Raw genomic sequence first — 25,889 nt, 5'->3', positions numbered from 1 at the left:
GATACCACTCTATTTCTGGGGCTGGTAGGACGTGCAGATATTTTTGCACGCTCCAATGTGACAGATATTAATGCAAGTGACTGTACAACTGCCAGCCGCCGATTCACACGAATATAGGTACATACCTAGATCTTCATGAAGAAAATGAACGAAATTGACACCAAATTTTCTTTCACGCATACAATTGGAAATTTTCAGGATAATTTAAAAAAGATGTACAAATTTTGTCCTGACAATTACAATAGTTTTGCGCATACTACACATAAAATTGTAGTTGTGTTGTTTAGGTAGTTTTATAAAATAAAAAAAGTACGAATCAAAATTATATGTATAAGTACTGAAAAATTATAAAAATATCTATATACATTTGAGATCCTTGAAAATTATTTTCAGATATTGCACTCCTAGATAAAAGTGTATCAACTCAAAAAACTCCAGTATTTTTAACCGACGAAAAAAAATGGAGGAGGTTCTTAAGTCGACGCGTACCTGCTTATATATTTTTTTATGTATGATCGATCACGCATATTTTTTTATAGAGTAGTCCGATTTTGATAATTCTTTTTTTATTGGAAAGAGTATACCTCGAAGTTGGTCCCATATAAATTTGGAAAAAATCCTACCCTAAGGGTGGTGGACCAGCAGGAGTGGACCTATTGTCGTACTACCTGATGGGCTTCTATCACTCCTTCTAGCTACTGCTGAGGCACCGACTTCAAACTGGTACCTAGATTAAGGTTAAATAAAAAAAAAATCTTTTTTGCTTTTCAGTTTTTACGGCGGTTTAATTTTTTGTTAAAAAGTTTTTATAATTTAAACCTTAAAGAAAGTCAAAGAAGTCTAAATTATAATGGGGTAGGCCTCCCACTAGATGGACTGACGACGTCGTGAAAGTTGCGGGCAATCGGTAGATGCAAGTGGCGAATAACCGTGGTTCATCGTGGCGTTCTAGAGGGGAGGCCTTTGTTCGCTGTGGACGTGTTCCAGATGATTATGATGATGACGATTGAATACTTTTTAAAGGAACAAACAAACATGATTAGTACGAGTAAGTAGTTCCGTGTTTAGATATTTACGTTATTATTACTCCTGTGTTCTTGAATCGGGTAAATGTAACTACTCGTAGTGACACAACGTGGATTGCATTTTAATAACATTAGGCGTTCATTTTACTTCAAGTTTTCCGTACCAACTATGACACTAAGGGCGCTAAACTAATATCAGAGAAACCGTTTTCGTTTTCGAGTAACCATACCTAGCTAGCAAGTTGGTACCTATAATTAAAATGCGATAGGTATAATCTGATCCACCTCGAGTGTGGCGGATGACTCGGCGGCTCAAGAGCGTCATTAGCGGTTATCACTTCATTCCGGATGAAAAAACTTCAACAACCCTCCGAGGCTCTCACGTGCGCTAGAGATTTATTAATTTCACCTCCATAAATATGGTTACATAATAAATCATAGTAAATATAACTAGCTATGGTAATCATGGGGCTTACTTAGAAAGGGTTACGCTGCAGGTCTTGTTTTAGTTTCGATAAGTTTCAGAACGTAGTTTGGCGAATATTTAACTTTAGGAGATGCTTGGTAGAGTCTTGCGTTGCTGCGCAGAATGAGGGGACCTGGGTTGTAGTTCCCACGCGGGCCCAGTGCGGATACGGACTTGACCCTATCGAAAACAATTTAAAGCTTAATATTTATCAAACAAATCCCTGAAACGAAAAATGGTCTTAGCAAACCTGAAATGTTTTTAAAAGGCCTATCCAACAATGCCGCGCACAATGGGTTCAGACGAGAAATAGTTATTTATGCAACAAGAGAGCAAAGTTGTTTTTTGCTGCGAGTGTTGAATTTGAATCACGAGCGTAGCGAGTGATTTTAAGTTAGAATCCTGAGAGCAGCGAGGGATTCAAACACACGAGATGCATAAAAAAAATTGGTCTCGTGTGCTACATACACATACAACTTTTCACCTTAGCAGCGAGAACGTAAGATTAGAATAAAACCAGACATACCCATTTACAAAACAAACTATATAAAAATATATATAAATAATCCGATTATTAAGAAACAAATATAATAATCACATTTAAAACCTTTACTCAAAAATGATACGTACAGTCGCCATTACATCTTAAAAAAGTAACCAAAAAGTTAAGAATGCCAGACAATGATCAAAAGTCTCCGGCAAGTAATTAGAGTGGTTTTGAATTCGGAACGAAAAAGTGTCCAGTACCTAGTACGATACAAATCTGTGTTAGAAAAGAAGTGCACAAGCGTCTGGTCGACACTACTGGAGACCAAAGCACAGAATATATAATAGTACTGACGTAACCAAAGGGCTGGCAGCTCTCTCTCTCAAAGAATCGCCATTCAACGAGAGAGTGCTGCCAGGCTGCCAGCCTCTTGGGTACCACGCCACGGGGGCCTTTTTTAGATTTAATTTAGTAGGTATTAAGTTTTTAAGTTAGGTAGTTAGTTTCATATGGTTATTTTTTCTTAAATTCTTGTATCTATCAAATAAATTAAAAACTTTTAAAATATGTCATATTTTTTAATACTGCAAAAAGCCTCATCTATGGGTCATTAAAAAGGTTGACCACTAAACGTAGAGTTTATTATAAATGTTATTTAACCTCTAAATATGATTTTATTAGATTGATTTTAGTAGGTATATAGGCAGTAAGTATACGGAACGCTTTTACTAAAAAAAAACAAGAGCTTGTTCACTGCATTCCCCTATATTATAAAGACAAGACAAGTACGATTCCGAAATGTCACGAGAGGCGAGCGAAACAGTTTTATTAAATGAGTATACCCGGCGGGTTCATATCTTTGACAGAGGGGAAATGCGCTTCAAGGCTGCTCCATTCTAGATAAATACTCAAAGAGGCTGTTTGTTCCAAGTTCGTTTATCAAAGTAAAATTTAAAAAACCACGGCCAATCTACAAACGTCAAAGAAATGTCAAAACTGACTGTGGGATTCGTGAATTGTTTGTTTTTACGAAAAATACATTAGAAAGTACTAGCAAACACTTTTCGTTTGTAATTCCTTTTTAATATAAAGTAGAAGTAGTAGCCTAATCAAATCTAAGGAAAGATCTCAAGGGTCGGTGTGGCATTCGTCTTAAAGTGGTTAGCCTTGAAGTAGATGTCATCTATTACGTTAAATGAGTGCTTGTTTATTTTACATTTAGTAATATTAGTTGCGAATTCACGATTATATGGCTTTGATGTTTGACTTATGTTTTTCGACAAATCGGAAGAGGCATGTTTTACCCACGCAATCGGGAGAAGGGGGTAGGCTTAGTAGTTGTGACTGTGACTTGCCTGGTGGTGGTGTGCGCTGCATCGACGGCGCCCTGCGACAAGACGCGCCGCGTGTTTACGGAGCGCAGCGGCGTCATCACCGACGGACCCACCAACTCTAACTACACACAAGTCAGTTGGCCTAACATTCGCAGTAAACATTTTGCTATACTTACTATACAACTGTTAATCAAACTTCTTTCTTTTAGGATTCTCATTGTGAATGGCTTATCAAGGCAGATAATAAAAATCAGTTCATAACATTGAGTTTCCTGCGCATGGGCACAGAGTGTTCTTATGATTATGTGTTTGTGTATGATGGAGACTCGTTTGACGCTCCATTGTTGGGAAGTTTTAGTGGGAAAACGGAACCTCAGAACGTAACTGCTTCTAGTGGATTTGTAAGTACTGTTTTCCTTAATCTTTCATAATTTTTTATTGTATTACTGTGATTTGAGGGTACTTATCAAATTTGATAACATTTTATGAGAATTTGATAATTCCCTCATTATAAATTTAGAACAAGGAATAGGAAATACTATGAATAAAATCAAGCATCCAGTTTTCCTTGTTTTAAATTTGAAATCATTTGCTGTAACAGGTAAATATTTTCCTGAACAGTATCCTTATATTGCATGTTATTGTGTATAATATCAATCTCATTTGGTAAAAAATTTCACATCTAAAAAAAAATAATCTGTTTATTTCACTGAATTACAAAAATCTTCCACTTAGATTCTTATCTTAATCTATGAGCTATCTATACATTTTACTTTAATATACTGTAACTAGAACACATTAATAAAACCAGAAAAATAATGCTGTACCTCTACTCCACCTCCGAGTTCTAATTTCATAGCAAATCCAGATATGTTCTCAAGAAAGTTACTATATTTAATTTGTTAATTATTTGTTGCCAAGTGCCATCTCTGTGCAAGTGCTTGTCTGTATGACAAAGCCTCGAATAATCAAAAATAATTCTTAAAGGAATATTCTAAAATTAAATACAAAAAAATCAGAAAGTAAATTTAACACTCCCTATTAATTACAATCACTCAAAATAAGTTAACAATATTGATTGTTTATATTTGTACAATATTGGTGCGGAGTGATAACTGTTATTTAATTAACTGTAATAACAAAGACTCGCTGATTGATAAATGTAATTTTTACAGATGTTAATACTGCTATATAGTGATACTAACTATGTCCTGGATGGTTTCCGAGCAACATATGCCATACACGACTGCCCCAACAACTGCACAGGCAATGGCTTGTGTGTTGCAAATAAGTGTTTCTGTTTTGGTACACGGGGTGGACCCGACTGCAGCTTACAACTCTGTCCAAATCATTGCTCAAATAATGGACAGTGCAAGGGAGACAAATGCTTATGCAAGAAAGGGTAAAAGCTTTTTTGTTACCGTCAGTTTCTATTCTGTAATTTTACTTTATTCTTATACTAACTTAAAAGTAACTGCTGAACTGATTTGAAAAATTAATTTACTAACAAGAAACTAAATTATTCCACATTAACATAGCCTACTTTTATTCCGGGAATGTGAAAAGTTACTGCAGGATGCTCATTAATATTTTTAAAACATATTTCTATGAAGTTGTGAAGATGTTCACATGCCTCAAACAATTATAGATTGTTTTCTTTCACAGCATTTAGGCCAATGACACCCTGTTCTCATTCTGTAGTCAATGTTATTGAAGTAAGGTCAAAGAGTGACATTATACAGTCTGCAGTCTTTTTTTGCCTTTGTCTTCTTAAAACTGATTTAAGAAACAGAATTCTACAAAACTTCATAAAACTACATATATTTTTGTTTTAATTACCCACAAATTAACTGCTCATGAACTGGTTATTTGCAAATGTGTTTTTAAGCAAGTGAAATGAACATTTACTTGTTATTTGAATTCTAGTTATTCTGGTGAGTCTTGTTCCTTGAAGAAGAATGACAAGGTCGGCAACAGTTGGCACTGGCTGTCGCGCACTGAGAGTGGCATGACTCGGAGGGCTGCCCACTCGGCGGTCTATGTAAACCACACTGACTCTCTATATGTATTTGGAGGATATGATCTAAATAACGTCTTAGGATTATTAGAAGTTTATAAGTAAGTATTATTTATGGAAATTTAGGATTTACATTTTACAAATATGTAGAAGTCATTTAATTTTGATGTGCTTGCATTGTGATCCCACTGTAAATGAAAGGTTTAATCTGTTACTAATATGTGTTGTAAATATGAAAGCTTGTCAGTGCTTATGAGGTTGAAATTTGGAATGGATATTTTTTTAAATAATATTAATGAAGACCACAATGTAATTTTTATGAAATTCTTTGGGAGTTTTGGCGAAATCACTTAATTTTTTCTTTCTGTTTTCAGGTTTTCAACTAGTCAATGGTATGATGAAAATGGAAAAGTGGTTCGTAGATATCCTACAAATGAGGAAATTGATCAGTCATTTTTGACTCTTTTTACAAAGGTACTTATTATTAATATTATATTTAGCCTATAACTGTGTCCCACTGCTGGGCAAAGGTACTTATTTATTTTAATTTTGTATTGTCTTAATGCAAACAAATAACTCTTTATGCGAAACATGTCGCGGGTAAAAAGGCAAGTTTAAACTGAAATAATGGGTTCTAAAGAATTTATTTCTTTTTGCCTTGAATAACGCTGTGACGCTCTGAATCTAATATTACCATCACAAAGAGATGGCTCATTTAAAATTCAGTAACATCATAGTTAATTATTTATGTTCTCATTGTGACAACAATTGCAGCAAAAACTATTTGCATCGGCATTGAATAACTGAATGACGCACTGTCTTTCGCATTACAGGGCAACATTGACGGCGGTTGGCAGATAGGGAACAGTAGCTCATTATTTAACTTGCTCATATCTTCTGTGTCGCACCATGACAAAACCACATTACCTCTCATGTATTCTCAACCGCCTACACCTTATTCCGAAAACTACTTGCATTTAACTGACAAACCGGACTTTTCTAATTCGTATATGAAATCGAATGACACCAAACCTGAGCCGCGGTATGGACACTCGGCTTGTGCTTTTGGCACAGGTTTTGTCCTTTACGGAGGTAAACTGGCAGACGGAAGTTTGTCTTCAGAACTATGGTTCTTTGACGCTGAAACCGATCGATGGACGCTGAGAGCAACAAATTCTACTTTCTTGCCACCTGGCCTGACTAGGCATACTCTAACTGCCGTTAAAGACGACCTCTACTTGTTTGGTGGAAGCACAGTAGATGGGGAATTTTCTTCAAGGTAGGGTAATCTTACACATTAAGTTGTGATTGCTTAAACATAAACTTTTTGTTTGGTGTTTCACATAAATGATATTTGTTACAGTATGTATAAAATAAAACTGAGTGATCCGACCGTGGAGAGCTGGGAAAAGGTGCAGGTGCGAGGAGGCAAAGAATTGGATGTGCGTGTAGTAGCACACACGTCGGTCTACCATTCCTACTCTAATTCCATTTTGGTATACGGAGGCGTTGTAGCCAGCGTCGCGAGGTAATTCATAAAAACCAAAAGCACTTTGAATACGCAGTCCATATTCAAGCTTGTGCAATGTGTAATGTTTAGCTGCGTTTAAAAATAAATAGTGGGCGAGCACTAAACAGAAACATTATTTCTTAAAAAAATTGCATGTATCCAAATCTGACCAGGCGCAAAACAACCGAAGAATTCTTGATTGCCACGCGCCTAAATGTCCTGTTGATTGGTTTTTTGCAGGTTTTCAAAGCTTTCTGACAGAATGTTTGCATTTGACATCGAAAACAGTCATTGGAGTGAAATACATTACCCGAGAATGCATTTACGAGAAACATACGTACCGAGAGAAAGGGCTTTTCATACGTCAACAGTAATAGGTAAGGCAAGTGAAAAATGGAAACGGAAATCGGATTGTACGTAGTCATTTGAAGATAAACAAAATGTTGCTTGCAGGAAATTATTTGGTCGTGTTTGGTGGTTACTCTCATCGCCACAACAAGGAGGAAATATGTTACGACGGGCAGATGTATTTGTACCACTTGGGCTGCCACTCATGGATCTCCCTGGAGGTGCTGGGTACTCCGCGCGAGTTCTATCCCAAAAAGCAAGGCGTGTTCGCGCACGCGGCCGCGTTGAAACCACCGTCCACGCTGCTCATCGCCGGCGGATACCACGGGAACGTTAACGGTGATTGTCTTTTGACTAAACATTTCTGATTATCGTGTAACAAGTGGAGCTGTCGTGTAGCTCCTACCTTTACGATGTAAGAATTTATAAATTGTATTACATGTATTATTTATTATTATTTATTTGTTTGGTGGTGGTACTTGACCGTAAATATTTTTCTTTTTTTTAATAAAAAAATAGATGACTTAAAATAATACCTCTTAAAAAATTCATCATATTTTATTTTTACATCATGAATAATTTATTTTTTTGGTAAATGTTCTGCGAATGTGGGAAAAATCATATCCAACATTGAATTTCTAAGCAATCGATATGTAGCGTTCACTCTGACTGAGTTCCATGTGTTTAATCATTAAAGTGACTTAATAGCTACTAGTAGGTATTTCGCTTTCGTGCTATTTCTCCACTAGCATCAAATGAACCGGTGTTTTTTTGGGGCAGGCGATCTCCTAGCGTACGTGGTTCCGAGCTGGCAAGCGGGCATAAGGAACAGCGACCCCGAGTCGGCCTGCCCGCGGCACGGCACGCAGCCCGAGTGCCTCGCCGACCCCGAGTGCGGCTGGTGCTCGGCTGACGATGTAAGTCTCATTTATTGACTTGGCGTTACTTTGCGGAGGACTATATCAATGAACTATAAACAATTACTTAGCTCACCTACGACATTATGACAACTACTTATGTCCATGCAACAAATGTGTGTTAATACAGCTCCTCCACCTCCACACTTAAAGAAAAAAACACACACAAACCTAAGTATCGCCACCTGAGAGAACTCTGGTTGAGTTCGAAACGTGTCTGTGAAGGTAGTTGGGTTTGTGTGATTTGTGTGTGCTATCGCGGGTGACCAAAGTAATTGTTTACAGTTCATCAACTGTTTATGTTGTCTCTGGCGCGTATGTGGTGTAGCTGGTGATGGCAATCCTTTTGCAAAAGTGAAATTACTGCTTTTAGGGGCTCGCCCTAACGCAAAGCAATTTTGAAAATTGTAATTATTATTATTATTATTATATTTAGCCTATAACTGTGTCCCACTGCTGGGCAAAGGCCTCTCCTCTTGACTTCCACATCTCCCTATCCAGAGCTATATTTGGCCACTCACTCAATATCTCAAAATTGTAATATCTTTGTAAAATTTTTGACCTCTTTTGTATATTTTAGACATGCTACGGAAGAACGATAGGCTCGAATTGCACGACCAACCTGCAGTCGATCCGCTGCGGCGGTATCTGCCCAGCGCTGGGCGAGTGCCACGCGTGCCTCATCCACGGGCCGCCGCCCGGGCCCGCGCGCGCGCCGCTGCCGTCCGTCAGCACCAAGCTCGGTCTGCACCAGTGCAGTTGGTGCGTGCAGAACGCACGCTGTCATCACAAAGACGGTACGTTTACGAAATAACTAGGTATCAAATTTTTTTGAGGTTGATTAATCAATCATCCAAACTTGAAATGCTTATGGTTGTTTTTACAGACAGCTATGGTGTTTGTGGAGAGGACACGCCCTCCCAAAATCCAGGATGGTGGGGCACCACCGGTACCGAGGTGACGACCCCGGAGGAATGCAAGAATTTAGATAAACGGCCCGGTCTTACGTTCCTGAGATACCAGCAGCCGGCGGACTGGAACCATCCCGACGGGGTCTCCGTGGTCAACGCGACTACTGTGGATTGGGTGACGGGCGGCGGCAGCAACCACATCTTTAGCGGGCCGAGCGAGGCGCGGCTGCGGGGCTGGTTGCGCATCCCGCAGTACTGGAATGGTACGGGGGAGACGCTGCACGCGTGCGCAGGATACTCCAACACGTCGCTCGCACTGGGGACTAACCCCGAGTCTGTGGCCAACCTGACCGCGCAGCCGTCCGCCTGCGCGCCCGTGGACTGGCCGGCGCTGCTGCCGGGCCGCCTCGCCGTCGACATGCGCGCCAACGACTCGCTGCACACGGGGCTCTACCCTTCGCATCATCATGCCAAAATGGAGCTGCTTCATAATAAGACGTCAGAGAGCGCTAAGGTATAACATGGTGAGGCTGGCCACAGACTTACCGATACAGTTCTGTTCTACAAGAATAAAATAGTAAGTCTGTGGCCTGCCTTATTTTACATCATGAAACCTACCTCTCTCTATAAAAGATTATAATGATAATACGTAATTTTGCTTTTAGGTCTTCACTTTTGAATTTTTGGAGCCGTATTCGGACGGGCAATGCTACAAGTACGACAACTGTCTGCTGTGCCTGTCGGACGCGGCGTGCGGCTGGTGCGAGGTGACGGACAAGTGCGAGTCGCGCAACACGGACGAGCGCGCCGTGTGCGCGGCGGAGGGCGGCGCCTGGCGCTACCTCACGCTGCAGCCCGCCGCCTGCCCCAACTGCTCCAACTACATCAGCTGCGAGCGCTGCGTGGCCGGCAACTACTGCGAGTGGTGGGCCGACGAGGCGCGCTGCGCCCGCCGCGGCCGCGCCAGCGGCGCCGTCGTCGACGCGGCCGAGTGCCCGGCGCCCTGCCGCACGCGTCTCGACTGCGAGCACTGCCTGGACGAGCGCGGCCGCTGCGTCTGGTGCGAGGCCACGCGCCAGTGCTTCAGCTTCAGCGTGTACACCAGCGAGTACCAGTTCGGGCTGTGTCGCGAGTGGCTGGACCGCGCGTCGGCGGCGGGCGCGGCGGCGGCGGCGGCGGCGGCGGCGCCGGCCGACGAGCGCAAGGCGGGCCAGTGCAAGTCGTGCGCGGCGCACGCGCAGTGCTCGTCGTGCCTGCGCAGCATGGGCTGCGGCTGGTGCCACTCGCACTCGAACCCGATCGTGGGCGCGTGCACGGCGGGCGACTGGACGCGCGCGCGCGGCTCGTGCGCGGCGCTGCTGGGCGTGCCGGCCCCCGACGCGGGCTGGGCGTACGCGCAGTGCCCCGATGTGGACGAGTGCGGACTGCGGCTGCACGACTGCCACGAGCACGCCGTCTGCAACAACACGCACGGCTCCTACACCTGCAAGTGCAAGCAAGGCTACATCGGCGACGGCCGCAAGAGCTGCATGCAGACCTGCTACAACACCTGCGTGCACGGCTACTGCCTCGGCTCGCCGCAGTACAAGTGCCACTGCGACCTCGGCTGGACGGGCGCCGACTGCTCCATCAACTGCCGCTGCCACAACCACTCCACGTGCCGCAAGGGCGTCGGCCGCTGCGACGAGTGCCAGGACTGGACCGAGGGCGAGTTCTGCGAGGCTTGCAAGCCCGGCAGCCACGGCAACGCCACCGCCGGCCAGGGCTGCCGCCGCTGCGACTGCAATGACCACGGCGACGAGACGCGCGGCTTCTGCGACGTCGCCACCGGCGAGTGCATCTGCAAGGACAACACCGAGGGGCAGAACTGCGAGCGCTGCAAGCACAAGTTCTACGGGGATCCGCGGCACGGCGGCAGGTGCTACTACCAGTGCGAGCCCCGGGGGATGCTCAACGCCTCGCAGGCGGAGGGCATCGGCTCGTACAAGAGCGACCCGGACATCAAGATCGTCGGCCCTTCAAAAGAGTGCCTCTGGATCATATCGGCCGGGGACGTCAAGGACGCTATAATCCAGTTCACCATAAACTCGTCGACCTTGAACGTGCCGTGCGACGAGAACGCGGTGTACGTGTACGACGGGCTGGGCGGCGTGCCCGACGTGGGCGGCAGCCAGCAGAGCCAGCTGCTGGGCGTGTTCTGCGACGGCGCGTCCTCGGGCGCCGTGGAGGCGCGCAGCGGCAACCTTACCGTGCACTACAAGCAAGGTCAGCTGGAGCAGGGCTTCGAGGGCGTCTACCGCGCGCTGGCCTGCGGCTCCTACTGCCCCTGGCCGCGCGTCTGCTCCAAGGGGCACTGCCTCTGCCGCGAGGGCTTCGGCGGGCCCGACTGCGAGGTGGAAATCTGCCGCAACAACTGCAGCGTGGCGAGCGGCGCCGGCACCTGCGACACCAGCTACGGCCGCTGCCTCTGCGTCGATGGCTTCGGCGGGGACGATTGCTCGATCAAACTTGACAAAACACAACTCGTTTTCACGGAGCTCTTCAACTCCGAATACCTTTCCGATGGACTCGATCACCTTAGAAAGACTCTTCCTAGATTTGGCCACAGTTTAGTAGCCGATAGACGCGGCCTCTGGATGTTCGGCGGTTACTCGCTGTCTCATGGCCCCTTGAACGATATCAGATTTTTCGACACGAAGAATAACACGTGGATGCAAGTAACCGTCGAGGCTACACCCGACGCGAAGATGCCCGAGGGCCGGTACTTCCACGCGGCTGAAATCTATCACTCTAAACAGAACATTTATATCTACGGCGGACTCAGTTTACAAGAGAAGAATGGACAGAATAAAACTCTCGGTGATTTCTGGCAATTCAGTTTGAAAGACCAAAGATGGAATATCATAAACAATAAGGAGAAGCAGCCGCCGGCGCTGGCCGGGCACACACTGACGCTGCAGAAATACCAAGACTATGAAAGTTTGCTCCTGATCGGAGGTTTTTCTCTAGAAGAAGGCATGATGGCTGATACATGGGAGTTTGATCTCGACAATGATAAGTGGATAAGATTAAATTGTGAGGGTGCGAAACCGGCGGGCATTATAGGACACAGCACTGTGTACCACGCTCCATCGCAGAGTTTGTACGTTTATGGAGGGATACTGTATTCGTACAACGGGACGATGTTGTCCAACAAACTGTTCGCGCTGCACTATCCCACGAAGAAATGGAGCGAGCTGCCGAACTTCCCGCGACGCAACCATTACTACGACAACCTGCCGCAGGCCGCCTACTTGCACTCTGCGGTCACCACCAATGACTACATGATCGTGTTCGGCGGCCGCAGCGACCCCGACCAGAGATCCGACACCCTTATTGCTTACATCTACAGCTGCAACCAATGGGTCAGGCTCGTCAAAGGTCAGTAAATGGTCACTCATCCACGTTTTACTAGTGCTTTTACATGTTTTTAGTGCTTACTTACATGTTTTTTTTTGTTATAGGTGTGAGTATAGTTGGCCACCCTCCGCCCCCGACTATAGCGCATGCGATGGCAATCGACGTTGAATCCGAAAACGACGGCTATATTTACATCATAGGCGGCTGGACCGGCAGTGCGCACTGCCAAGTCACGCGTATATCTCTCCCGGAAGATCTCTGCTCCCTTTGGAGTACCAGCAAACTGGAGTGCCGAAGCCACATGGGTTGCAGTTATTGCAGCGCCGGGAACTACACAAAGTGTTACTCCGTGGACAAGCCAGGGTGCGACAGTACAGACAGAGTGTCGACGAACTCTGGCGAGGCGTGTAATATGGACCTAGTGTCGCGGCGGATGTGCGAAAACTTCACTACATGTGCGACGTGCCTCGCGGCGTGGCCGCTGTATACTGAAGAAAAGCCGGCGTGTCGGTGGTGCGAGACGTGTGCCGCTGCTGTCGGTATGTTAACTTTACTCTGCGAAAAGAGGGTTTTATTTTAACTACAAATGCGGCCTGTCTTTTCAAAAGGGCGTATTTCACTACAACCTTTGTTTTGGGAAATCAATAATTTCCCACTAATATTAAAAATGCGAAAGTTTGTAAGTCTGTTTTTTTGTTTGCTTATTTGTTAGTTTGTTACTTCATCACGTCTAAACCGCTGAACCGATTTAGATGAAATTTGGTATACAGATAGTTGTTTTTATCCTGAGAAATTGCATAGTTCCTGCGGGACAGTGAACACCGAATTCTTCGCGAACGGAGTCGCGAGTAACGGCTAGTCTTAAATAAAATACTGTCTACCTCCGGTCATTGTCAATTGTGTCAAGACGTGTATGTTTTGTTTGATCAGTATTTTTCATGTTTACTTCTGAAACACGCCTTACCTTTGCTTAATTACCAGGAGAATGCGTGCCCACGGACGAATCGTGCACGAGCATAAAGTGCAACGCGGGCACGACGTACCTGAGCGACGCGGGTCAATGCCCCGAGCACCGCTGCGTCGCCTCCGACTGCGACAAGTGCGTCAGCAACCAGTGCACCTGGAGCAGAGCCGCCAGCCGAGAAGGTATCTTACACGACATAATCCGCTGACTGATGACTGCTGGATGACCTCTCGCATATTATCTGGGTCAGCACACAACTGCACTCAATAAACTTTAAACGAATTCGTCAAAATGATATAGAGTCGTTTTGAAGTTCTATATTTTTTATACAGTCAAATTCAAAGGTATATAGCTAAACCGGGTACTTTGTGTTTGTTGTAGTGTTTACGATTATGTTAGATACATCACCTGTAAATGACGTTTGCACTGGTAGCTAGAAAAGAATATCTGACTCTCTTGTACTTGCAAAAGAATAATCTAATATATAAAATTCTCGTGCCACAGTATTTGTGACCAAACTCTTCCGAAACGGCTTGATCAATTTTCATGATATTTTTTGTGTATACATATTTAGTAGGTCTAAGAATAAGACTTAAACTATTTTTCATACTTCTACGCGGACGGTGTCGCGGGCAACAGCTAGTATTTAATTATATTTACAATGTTTTAAATTTAAATTTTCACGTCTTTCAATCATAGTCACCAATAGACTACCTTTTAACCACAGTCGGTCGCTGAAATATGGCCGAAATTCTGAGATATTTATTTATTCAACAGTATTCATATGTTACTAAACATTTTGTAATTTTGAATCTGAAGAAGTAATAAAGTAATGCTAGTGAATAATTAATTATGCATTTATTTGAAATAATACTGAAGCAATTTGAATTAGTGACAGTCGACTGTCTAATTAATCAAACAAATTCCCACAGGACAAATGACAAGAATCTCCGAAGATCCCCTAGAGCAGTATAACTGGACTTGCGCGCTCATAGAAGAGCAAGGTCGGACGAGTCTCCGCCCAAAAACAAGAGAAGACTGTCCAAATCGATGCTACACCTATACCGACTGCCAGTCGTGCCTGAGCGCGGACGGGGCCGAGGGTGGCTTCGCCGAATGCCACTGGGCCACTTACCTGGGGAAATGCATTTCGCCTGCTTACCAACCTGTTTACTGCGCTGGAGGCGTATGCGGATTAGTGCTAACTAAAGCTGACAAGAACAAATGCCCAGCGCCTTGCGGCACCTTCGAGCAGTGTACAGAATGCTTGCATCATTCGCATTGCGGGTGGTGCGCGATAGAAGGCGCCAACGGGGAAGGTGTGTGCACGGAAGGCTCTATAGACTCGCCGCTGGATTATTCCACCCGCACTAGTTGCGCGGCGGTGTACACGACCGCGAATCAACTGAACGGAACAAATGACACGTTCTCGTGGCACTACACTCGGTGTCCGCCGGAGAACGAGTGCGAGAATAATCACCATCAATGTAAAGCGGATTCAGAGGTAAACAGATTTTTTAATAAAATTACATAAACTATAGTTGTGGCTTGAGTTATCAAAGGCGTGACGTCGTAAAATACTCGATTCCCACCGAATTGACTCAATTTTTTACATGACAAGTATTGCAAAACTTGTGTACTCTAAGGAGTTGTATCCTAAAACATACCTTACCATCTTGCGCTTTTCTCACTCTCCGAGTTATCTAAATGAAAAGTTCACTCTACGCCACTGGTTTCATTTTAATAGTTTATTAATGAAGAAAAATAAGCATCGGTAGATACATATTTCCATGGCCATTAGTGTTCGAATCGAAACACAACCATTCGTGAGGGTTGAGTGTTACTATAACGTCAGAATACATTAGGAATTTTTCACACTTCGATTCATTTGTGCAAATGATTTATTTTTAGGCGTGCTAAGTATAAGTATGAAAATAAACACTTGTGTGTCCAGGTGTGCCGTGATCTAGTGAACGGCTACGTGTGCGAGTGCGGCGCGGGGCACAAGCGCGGGCCGGGCGGCGGCTGCGCGGCCGTGTGCGCGCAGGGCTGCGTGCGCGGCGCCTGCGTGCAGCCCGACGTTTGCCGCTGCGACTTCGGTTACGTCGGCGCCAACTGCACCATACAGTGCCAGTGCAACGGGCACGCGCACTGCGAGGGGCCTGACAAACTCGATCAGTGCATCGAGTGCCATAACAACACTATGGTGAGTATACAGCTTAGCACGATAGGTTGCTTGAAGCTCAAGCCGGCAACTAGTGACACGGTTAGATCTGTGCCGCTGCGACTTCGGCTACGTCGGCGCCAACTCCACCCAGTGTCAGTGCCGGTGCAACGGACACGCGCCGCGGGCCTGACAAACTTGATCAGTGCATCGAGACCCATAAGAACACTATGGTGAGTATAAAACACGATAGGATGCTCGAAGTACAAGACAACAACGCGTGACACGCCAGCCGCGTGTCACTGCGACTTGGGCTACGCCAAAGCTAAGTGCCAGTAAAATAGACACGCGTAAATACTGCAAGGGACTTGATAACTTGATCAGTATATTGAGTGCCTGAACAACACGATAGGTTGCTCAAGACACAATAAGTCTGTAACTTACGTCTGGCACGCCAGCCGTGTCCCGCTCCGTCTTCTGCTACGTAGCTAACGTACGTTTGTATTTATTTTACTTTTTTTTCTCTATTCTTTTTTTTTTTTTTGCTCTTTCGGTTCCTGCCCTAAAGGGTAAAGGAACTTGATCTATAATTAGCAATGCAATGTTTGTTTTTGTTGGCAGTTATTTTTGAGTGTTTCAGTTTCACTGTTTGTTGTTTTTATTTATTTTTTGTAAAATGTATGCAGTCTACGGTCCCAAAGGAAGACCAGCGCCGTTCGCACGGGCGGCATTATGCTGATTTGGGACCATTTCGTGACCGTGATAAGTAATTTTTTAGTCTAATTCTATACCTATATTATTTTGTGTAATAATGTCACGAATAAATGTTTTTTCTTTTCTTTTATTCTATAGTGGGTCCACTAGGCGTTTGTACACATGAACATTGTCCCAAGCCTGCTTCATAATAACTTGTCTCATGTCACATTACCACGTATGATGACAAATGATGATGAACATCTAAAGCTGACACTTCACTCCTTTTTTTTTGGTATTTCTATCTGTGATAATTAAATTCTATAAAATAGTAGACGTACGTAATTAGATTATTCTCGATTATACTTATTACAATTTTAAACTAAAATTGATCTGGTTTTGTAGGGCAACCAATGCGAGAAATGTAAGCCTAACTTTGTGGGCGAGCCGACGGACAACGGGCAGTGCATCCCGTGCTCCGTGTACTGCCACGGACATACCACCATCTGCACCAACGAACCGGTCGAGGCGCGCGACGTCAGCTCAGGTAAACGTCTCAATTCAACTAAAACAATTGTTGATGTAAAGGGCCATCCATAAATTTCGTCACAGTTTGTTTGCAGGAACAGAAAATTGCGATTATCGTAGAAATAGGGGGCGGGGGTGGAGTGGATGGTCAAAATTGTTGTGACGTAATTTATGGATGGCCCCTAATCTTTTAACCGGGTAAAAGCATTTGTGGGAGGAACTAAAGGCTATAAACGGGGGCGGCTGGAAAAATATATTCGTAACATTTGGAGGGTCCACGGAAAGAACGTGTCTTTGTCATCGAAGCAACTTTTTTAGTTCTAGCGGTTTGAAAGTTAATCATCACGAACAATTACTATCATCATCATCATGTCAGCCGGAAGACGTCCACTGCTGGACATAGGCCTCCCCCAAGGCTCTCCACTCAAACCAGTCTTGTGCTTTCCGAATCCAACGCGATCCCGCGATCTTAACCAGGTCGTCGCTCCATCTTTTTGGAGGCCTACCGACAGCTCGTCTCCCGGTTCGCGGACTCCATTCGAGAAGCTTCCGATCTCATCAGCCATCAGTCCTGCGAGCAATGTGCCCCGCCCACTGCCACTTCAATTCCGCAATTCTTCGGGCTATGTCGCGGTCGGTAACCTTAGTTCTACTTAGTTCCAGTTCTGAACAATCACCGACACCCTTGTCAATATGACTGATAAGTATCGTATAGTAAGTGTAAAGAATGTTGCAATATAAAACGTAGAAGTGCTGCCCTCGCGTCAAGTTTTTTATATTCCTGGTCAGCCTTTACAAGCCTTTTATTGACTATGTTTCTTATGCATTACTTTGGGTTAGGTTTATTTTTTAAAACAATCTTAGAAAGTTTTCTCTTCGCATAAATCGAAATTATGAAAGGTAACATTACACCAAATGATGATTTCTATGATTATGATTGAAACGTAGGAGTATGTGTCTTCCAGACGTAGACGAGTACTACCAGAGCGCGAAGGCGCGCTGCGTGCGCTGCGCCAACAACACGGACGGGCCGCGCTGCGAGCGCTGCATAGAGGGCTTCTTCCGCGGCTCCGAGAACCTCAGCGACCCCTGCCGACCGTCAGTGCACTTTATTAGTTTGAGGAGTTTCAATATTAAAGAGGCTTATTTAACTTTACATGTAATTACTGCCACCAAAATAGGTCCTAACTTAAAAAAAATACACAAACTTTTTTTGCTACTACATTTTTTATTAATGAGGCCGTCAGGAGAAAATAGACCTAAGCCCATAAAAATCAATGTGTTATTTTATATTTAAGAGGATCTGTCTATTTATCCGATTTTTTTTTTTGGATTGTATCACCTCTACATGACGGTCTCAGAAATGTCCTTTTTAACAGTTTTCTGCCTCCATTGCGCATGGTAGTCAAATGTTATAAGTGATGGTAGTCCAAATAGTGATTGTGGTGAACAGGTGCGAGTGCCACGGGCACGGCGACACTTGCGACCCGGTGACCGGCGAGAAGTGCAACTGCGGCAACAACACGGAGAGCGACGCGTCCTGCGCCGGCGCCGGCGGCGGCAAGAACTCCGCGCACGAGTGCTGGCGCTACCAGTGCGTCAAGTGCCGCGACCTGTACATGGGCGACCCGAGGAACGGCCACCAGTGCTACAAGACCATCAATATTGAGAACAAGCTGTGCTTCGACGGCAAGTCCATCGGTGAGTGGCGCTGTGTCGCTGTGAATGCCACATGTGGCGCGTGAATTTCTGTTCTGCGCGGAAAATGTGTATGTGTAGAGATCACTAAATCATTTTGTATTTAAAGTTAAAGCATTTTTTACGCCATGTCTGGGTATTCACTGAAAATTCTTATAGTTTTAATTTAGGTATATAGTTTTTTTTAAGGATTTTAACACATTTGGTGTCAAGAACTCGACTTTTGAACATGAAACTACCGTGAGACTCACTCATATTAAATGATATTGTAATGGATAACTCACGTCTTAAGCCGAGTTTCGCTCGACATGTTTCGGGCTATTTCGTAGCCCTTCTCAGGAGCACGCGACTCGGCGGCTGCCGCAACACGCACACTAGGCGCCACCGCTCTGCTCGCGCGACTGCCCGACGAAACTAACACCGGCGCACAACTACCCGCATTTTTAGCGTAGCTTGCAGCAATATGTTGACACGAATGTGTTAAGCGAACAATAAACTTTTTAACTTTTGGGGCTCTCACGCCAGTATCCCAAACACTACAAGATACATAAGAATATAAACAATACATATCTTTGTCGTAAATCCTAAAATGTACAACGCAAGGCTATCCTTCCAGCATGTTTACGTTCAAAATTTGTTTCAGATGAATGCAAGATAAAGCCGAAGCCTTTATACCCCGGACAGACGGTGTTTGTGGCGGTGAACCCGCGCTATATGAACGTGGACATACGCGTGATCGTGGACGTGACCCAGGGCGCCGTGGACCTGTATCTCAGTCCCAACGACTCCGCCTTCGTCGTGGCGGCCAACGGCAGCCGCGGCGCCCATCAGGTCGAGATAGACCCCGCCTACTACAAGCACGAGCCCTATCGGAAAATGCCTACTTTTGATGACAACGACGAAGACTCGCCCAGCATGACCTGGCATTACGACAAAACTGAGTACACCCTCGCCGACTACAAAGCCAAAGACCTGGCTACGTACATAACCGTCGATAAGAAGAACATCTTATTAAGAGTGCGCGACTTACAGAACCGCCTCGTATTGACCCTGCCTGAGCGGTTCCATGAGCTCGGCCACACCAAGTTCTATGTCATCATCCGCGCGAGGAGCTCTGAGGAAGGCGCGGCGAGCTTCGGGCTGGTCTTCTTCCGGCAAGATCAGCTGCATATTGATTTGTTCGTGTTCTTTTCGGTGTTTTTCTCGTGCTTCTTCCTGTTCCTGGCGGCGTGCGTGGTCGCGTGGAAAGCCAAGCAGGCCGCTGATGTGCGGCGGGCCAGACGGAGACATGTTGTAGAGGTACGTGATATAGTGTAACCGTGTTTAGCACTCTATCATCCGACTTCCTACTAATATTACAAATGCGAAAATTTGTGTGTGTGTGTGTGTGTGTGTGTGTGTGTGTGTGTGTGTGTGTGTGTGTGTGTGTGTGTGTGTGTGTGTGTGTGTACTCCTTCACGACAAAACGATGAATTTGGATAAAATTTTATATGTATTAGCTGGATGTCTGATTTTTGGCGCGGGTGCCTTATAATGCAAATGTTAATGAAATCCACGACAGAATTTTCGGGAAGTCCCATGGGAATTTAATAAAATCACGGAATTTCAATTCAACTGTCGGGTCTAATGGTTTATGGGTACTCTATAGTCCATTCAGGATAACATTGGACTCTAGAAGATCACATAAGAAGGGGTTCTAAACATTTTTTGTGAAGTCTTAATAATGATGATGATGATGATGATGATGAAATAAAAGAAGTAATAAGATGAAGTCATAATTATATTTACTTTTTAAGTGGATTAATACGTTATGTACTTACAAAGTAGTACAATATTAATACGTAATTCGCTACATAATATTAATTAGGTTTATACATAATTTAATAACTGTGTTTCGTGGACTCATCCGCTCTCATTCCCTGTTTAAAAATATTCTACTCTTTAGTTTCTGCTACGAAGTTCAAGCTTTTTTCCATTCCAAATTTCATCAAATTTGGTGCAGTGCTTTAGTTGTGAAAAGTTAACTATTCTTATATGATTAAAAATCATCACATTTTGATCCAAACTGGCGATTAAAAACTATAAATAATTTAAAGAAACTTTCTTGAGTTAACAATATTATCAACGTTCCGTTTCTTGCAGAATGTTCTTTACCACTGCCTCTTTAGGTATTTTATAGGAAGACGTTTCTGTTTTTAACAAAATAGGAAAAGTTTTTTTATTGTTTTTAAATTATGATATGAAAAGTGCAAAGTTAATCTCATTAATATTAATTATAATTGCGAAAGTTTGTAAGTATGTATGTTTGTTTTTTACCTACTTCTTCACGTCTTAACAGCTTAACCGATTTATATGAAATTCGGTATACATATAGTACGAGTCCCGGGAAGGACATAGACTAGTTTTTATGCCGGAAAATTGTATAGTTCCCGCGGGATAGCAATACTACGTGAACGGAGTCGCGGGCAACAGTTAGTTAATGAATAAGTGAAATTAATATATTGACATTTTCGATATTTTAATTAGAATTAAATTTAGACCGTATACTAAAAAAATGCAGCTTATTAAATGATTTCCTAAAGCGTGCAGTATAAAGAGCCTATTTTCCTTCTGTCCATTCCTATACTGAGCAGACTGTAGTAGCGTAATGATTTCTAGAGTGACTACGTCATCTGTTGGATCATCAGGGGAGAATTGGATAATAGGCTAGACGACTAAAAAAAACTGTTTAGATAATTACAAAATATTGAATGACGAGGATACAGTGCTTAGAAGTTTCGAGTGAAGTCACTATATGGTACGATTTTTACCTAATAGTGACGTCACAAGCCCCCACTCCGGAAGTTTGATGATCGATATACCTTTGGCGATTTTTAATAAAATTGATAAAAATATATACGTATATAACGTGTCCCATATTTTTCCATAATCTAACTGTCGGACTAAATAGAATGATAAATAAAATAATATAATATATATTTTCCCTATTGTTTCTGGGGTATTTTGCGGAATCCCACAGTAGTTGACTACTTTTTTACAGTTTGAACGAGGTTGGAAAATTTAAAAGTTAAAAAGTTTGTAGTTCAATGACTTTTGACCTGTTACACTGACTTTTGACTGTGTTTTGAACTGTAAAGCTTGACCCACCCTGTACGCTGTCTGGGGGTAGGGCAGTGCCCCCGCTAAGACTTAATTTGGTCAATTGTAGACATTGTGATTGTTTCGTCTCCAGATGCTACACATGGCGAAGCGTCCGTTCGCAGCGGTGACGGTGGTGCTGAGCGGCGCGGCGGGCGCGGGCGCGGGCGCGGGCGCGGGCAAGCGGCGGCGCGCGCCCGACCTGCGGCCCGTCGCCATCGAGCCCACCGGCGACGGCCGCGCCGCCGTCACCTCCGTGCTTGTCAGGTATTACCGCTGCTTTCAGAGTGCCTTTCCATATTGTGATCATGTAATGTTCCAGGAAAGAAAGGGGGTTCAAACTCCCTCGCCCCCACCCTCCTGAAATAATCTGAATTATTCTGTGACGTAATATGGTTTTACGTAATAAAGTAAAAATGAGAAATAAAATAAAGTAGGCCCCCATATAGATTATTTTCGGTGTTTAAACATCAATTACAGTAGGCACTAATGAAATGATCCCATGATGATCACAGTGTAACTGTTCTTCCTGAAATGTCGTTAGTTTCATTCTTTTTTTACTATTTATGGTCTCCCCATATCTACAACGCAGAATCGGCGTACGCAATATAAGCCGATCGACGTCTTTTTCATTCTTATTGCGTGAACGTAAAGCATTTCGTCACTACTTTGAAAAAATCTCGTATCTCAAATCAATACGTCAACAAAATTGACATTTGAAATAATGTTCGTAAAGTTCAATTAGAACAGTATCAATTTTGAGATACGAGCTTTTTTCAAAGTCGTGACGATTTTTTGATCGGCTTAAGCCGATTCCTGTGGCTTACCCTTTGAGTGCGAGTTTAGTCTAGTCCGGCAACAGACCAGTGACTCTCCTTGAATTTTTGTGTACTCTAAGACGGTGGTGATCATTTCTCATCAGATGACCCATGCTCGTTTGCCTCCCTCTTCTAATCAAAAAAGTTACACTTGTCAAATTTCATCATCATCATAATTATATCAGCTGTCGGACATAGGCCTCCCCCATGGACCTCCAGTTGCTTCGGTTGGAAACGGCTTGCATCCACCTAGCCTGCGGCTTTAACCAAGCCATCCGTCCATCTCGTTGATGGACGTCCTACGTTGCGCTTGCCGATCCGCCGTCTCCATTCAATAACTGTTGAAAACCACAACGGCCATCTGTTCTCCGTGCTATATGGCCTACCCTTTGCCACTTCAACAAGCTAATTCTCTTGGCTTGTCGATGACCCTCGTTCTTCTATGTACCATCAGCCAAATATGTGGTCTACCACCTTAAAGTTGAAAATCGTTTGCATGTCATGAAACAATAATGCCAATAGACGTGTCTGTTAACTTGAAAGTTTAGTTTAATTTAGAGATATATTCATTTGATAGTAACTTCTTAAAAAATTGGTAGACTACTTATTTGGCTGATAGTACCTAACCTACCTCATAGTCAAAATTCCACAAACGGGACTTATCACGCTAAAACACACGAGTAATATTTACCTCGACTTTTCGACCATATTACAGTGGCCGTGGTCACGAGTAGACCGATGTGTAGGGTGTAAAGTCTGCCTAGCAGCGCGAGTCCTTCGAACTACCCGCACTTGATCACAAAAAGTACCGGCACTCGTATCTCGAACTACCCGCACTTGGTAATTTTTATTTGTCACCCCATCACACCGACATACAACACTAACAACGTCCGATCGTCCCTCCGAACAGTACTTAACATTAAGAGTGTTTTAGCGTGCTAAGTCCCGTTTGAGGTACTTTGACTATGAGCGAAAATCACGAAAGTCTAAAATGTTCTATGTACAGTCAACGTCATAAATAAGTGATCATTTCTGTACCTTGTCGCTTTCAGTCGTTACACAATTTCGTATGGCTCTTCAAACATGACGTTAAAGTGACAAGGTACTAAAGTGATTAGTACGGATCCCTAATTTATTTTTAAATATAATATAAATTCAAATTAACTTTATTTGTGTAGCCTATGTCACTCGGATATAGTGTAGCTTCCTAACGGCGAAAGATTTTTTTTAATCGGTCCAATAGTTTCGGGGCCTATTCATTGCAAACAAACAATCAAATCTTTCCTCTTTATAATATAAGTATATTTTTCTCAAAAATGTCCGTAAAAGTTGTCATTATTCTTTACATATCAGAAGGTGAAGTGCATAGTTTATGGTCAGCGAAAAATTAAAAAGTTAAAAAGATTGCAGGCGCGCTAGCTCGACAATAATGAATTAGCGCGCCTTCAATCAAGTCACATTTTTTTTAAAGTTAAAAAGGCCATGGAAATGTTGGCACAAGTCGTATACAGCCAAGTCTAATGGCCGGTATCAGATATTTTGTTGGAACTCCGGACTTTTTCTATTGGGTCTGAAATAGCTTGTGGTGTTTTCGGTGGAAAAATACACCTGCAGTTTATTGTTAATGAAAAAAGGCGGGAAAGCATAAGAAAAATAATGGAATAAAATTAAATTTTATAATATATTTTGAGAAAAAGTTTATTCTATTTCAGAATTATTCACCATTTTTGAGAAAAGCTTTATATTAGTCTCGGCTGGAATAGCAATTGCTGGCTTCGTATTAGTTAAACGGACTCGCAAGCTCGGCGGTTTAATACTCATACTCAGCCAGCAATTGCCTACTTCCAGGCCACGACAATAATCTACTATTATCAGTCACAACTCCAGTAACAGAACTTAGTAACCAACTAGGTACCTCCTCATTTCGGAATCGATCGCGTAGAGAAACCCCGAGCATAACTCTCTCCATAGCTCGCGTCAGTAAATTAGTGCTAATGTTTGTGCAGGCTGCCAGGGGGCGCTCGCGCGCCGGTGCGGCTGGCGCTGGCGTCGTCGCTGGTGCTGGTGGCGCGCGCGCCGGCTCCGCGCGGCCGCGCGCGCCGCCCGCCGCCGCGCCACACCTAGCCCTGGCCGCCGCGCGCGTACGTCTCCACGCTCTAGCGCCCCTCACCCCCGCGCGGCTGCGCGCGTACACGTATCCACGCTCTGGCGCTCCCCACCCCCGCGCGGTCGCGCCACACCTAGCCCTGGCCGCCGCGCGCGTACGTCTCCACGCTCTAGCGCCCCTCACCCCCGCGCGGCTGCGCGCTTACACGTATCCACGCTCTGGCGCTCCCCACCCCCGCGCGGTCGCGCCACACCTAGCCCTGGCCGCCGCGCGCGTACGTCTCCACGCTCTAGCGCCCCTCACCCCCGCGCGGCTGCGCGCGTACACGTATCCACGCTCTGGCGCTCCCCACCCCGCGCGGTCGCGCCACACCTAGCCCTGGCCGCCGCGCGCGTACGTCTCCACGCTCTAGCGCCCCTCACCCCCGCGCGGCTGCGCGCTTACACGTATCCACGCTCTGGCGCTCCCCACCCCCGCGCGGTCGCGCCACACCTAGCCCTGGCCGCCGCGCGCGTACGTCTCCACGCTCTAGCGCCCCTCACCCCGCGCGGCTGCGCGCTTACACGTATCCACGCTCTGGCGCTCCCCACCCCCGCGCGGTCGCGCCACACCTAGCCCTGGCCGCCGCGCGCGTACGTCTCCACGCTCTAAGTGCCCCCCACCCCCGCGCTGCCGCGCGCCTATGTCTCCATGCGCTAGCGCTACCCGCCGCCGGCCATGCCACACCTAGCCCTGGCCGCCGAGCGCGTACGTCTCCACGCTCTAGCACCCCCACCCCTACACACATAGAACTAATAGTAACACGAATTGAAATGTCATTTTATATTAACTTCTAAAATACGTAACTTTTACAGACGTGTTCTTATACTTGTGAGCAAAAATTCGATCAAAAATATCTCAAAAATATCTACGCCGTTAACAATAGAGCCGTGTTCACATATTTTTGATCAAATTTTTGCTCAGAAATTTAGGAACTACTGTATCACGCCTGTCACTAATCGCGACGAAAAATTACTGCGATGTTTCGACCACATTGCAACCATAATTTCACTCATGACATTGTTCACTGCAACGGCAATATGTCATTGTGAATAAATCCCGGATTAATTACGAGTAAAAATCGTGACAGTTTTAAACCTTACATAGTGATACATTTTCTACGAGATGTGGATCGCGTTTACTTTTAACGAGCTACCGATATTTCCACGCTCTAGTATCGTTGTGATGTCAGAAGCTCATTAAAGATAATTACTTACTACATCCCATAAAAATTAATTGACTGTCTGTATATCATTTAGAACCGATCTTGCCACTTCTTCGCCTCTCCTTTTGTCAATATGCGCACGTTGTTTTGTGTTTTCAGAT

The 25,889-nt window shown here is 44.4% G+C and overlaps 1 protein-coding gene across 1 annotated transcript; it reads left to right on the top strand.

Annotated features, from left to right (window-relative positions):
* The first annotated feature begins 2,957 nt into the window (after window positions 1-2,957).
* Megf8 (multiple EGF like domains 8) lies at window positions 2,958-24,879 on the top strand. Its single transcript, XM_074085684.1, has 23 exons — window positions 2,958-3,444; window positions 3,522-3,713; window positions 4,488-4,714; window positions 5,239-5,430; window positions 5,704-5,803; window positions 6,163-6,608; window positions 6,693-6,857; window positions 7,080-7,216; window positions 7,293-7,526; window positions 7,968-8,104; window positions 8,685-8,901; window positions 8,991-9,529; window positions 9,681-12,435; window positions 12,519-12,953; window positions 13,396-13,560; window positions 14,311-14,882; window positions 15,333-15,584; window positions 16,641-16,782; window positions 17,729-17,861; window positions 18,217-18,464; window positions 19,105-19,760; window positions 21,694-21,866; window positions 24,424-24,879. Exons 1-23 carry the CDS (start codon window positions 3,274-3,276, stop codon window positions 24,539-24,541), a joined length of 8,406 nt encoding a protein of 2,801 aa, XP_073941785.1. The 5' UTR covers window positions 2,958-3,273; the 3' UTR covers window positions 24,542-24,879.
* The last annotated feature ends 1,010 nt before the right edge of the window (window positions 24,880-25,889 follow it).

Source organism: Choristoneura fumiferana, chromosome 3 (assembly GCF_025370935.1).
Source record: "Choristoneura fumiferana chromosome 3, NRCan_CFum_1, whole genome shotgun sequence".
Lineage (NCBI taxonomy): Eukaryota > Metazoa > Arthropoda > Insecta > Lepidoptera > Tortricidae > Choristoneura > Choristoneura fumiferana.
Note: the sequence above shows the minus strand (reverse complement) of the source record. Positions and strands in the feature narration are given on the sequence as shown.

Coding starts and splice junctions, on each gene's coding strand:
- Megf8 (XM_074085684.1), top strand. CDS start 3,274: ATGTTTTACCCACGCAATCGGGAGAAGGGGGTAGGCTTAGTAGTTGTG. Junction 5,804..6,162: donor TTTTGACTCTTTTTACAAAG/GTACTTATTATT, acceptor TTCGCATTACAG/GGCAACATTGACGGCGGTTG. Junction 12,954..13,395: donor GACGTGTGCCGCTGCTGTCG/GTATGTTAACTT, acceptor CTTAATTACCAG/GAGAATGCGTGCCCACGGAC.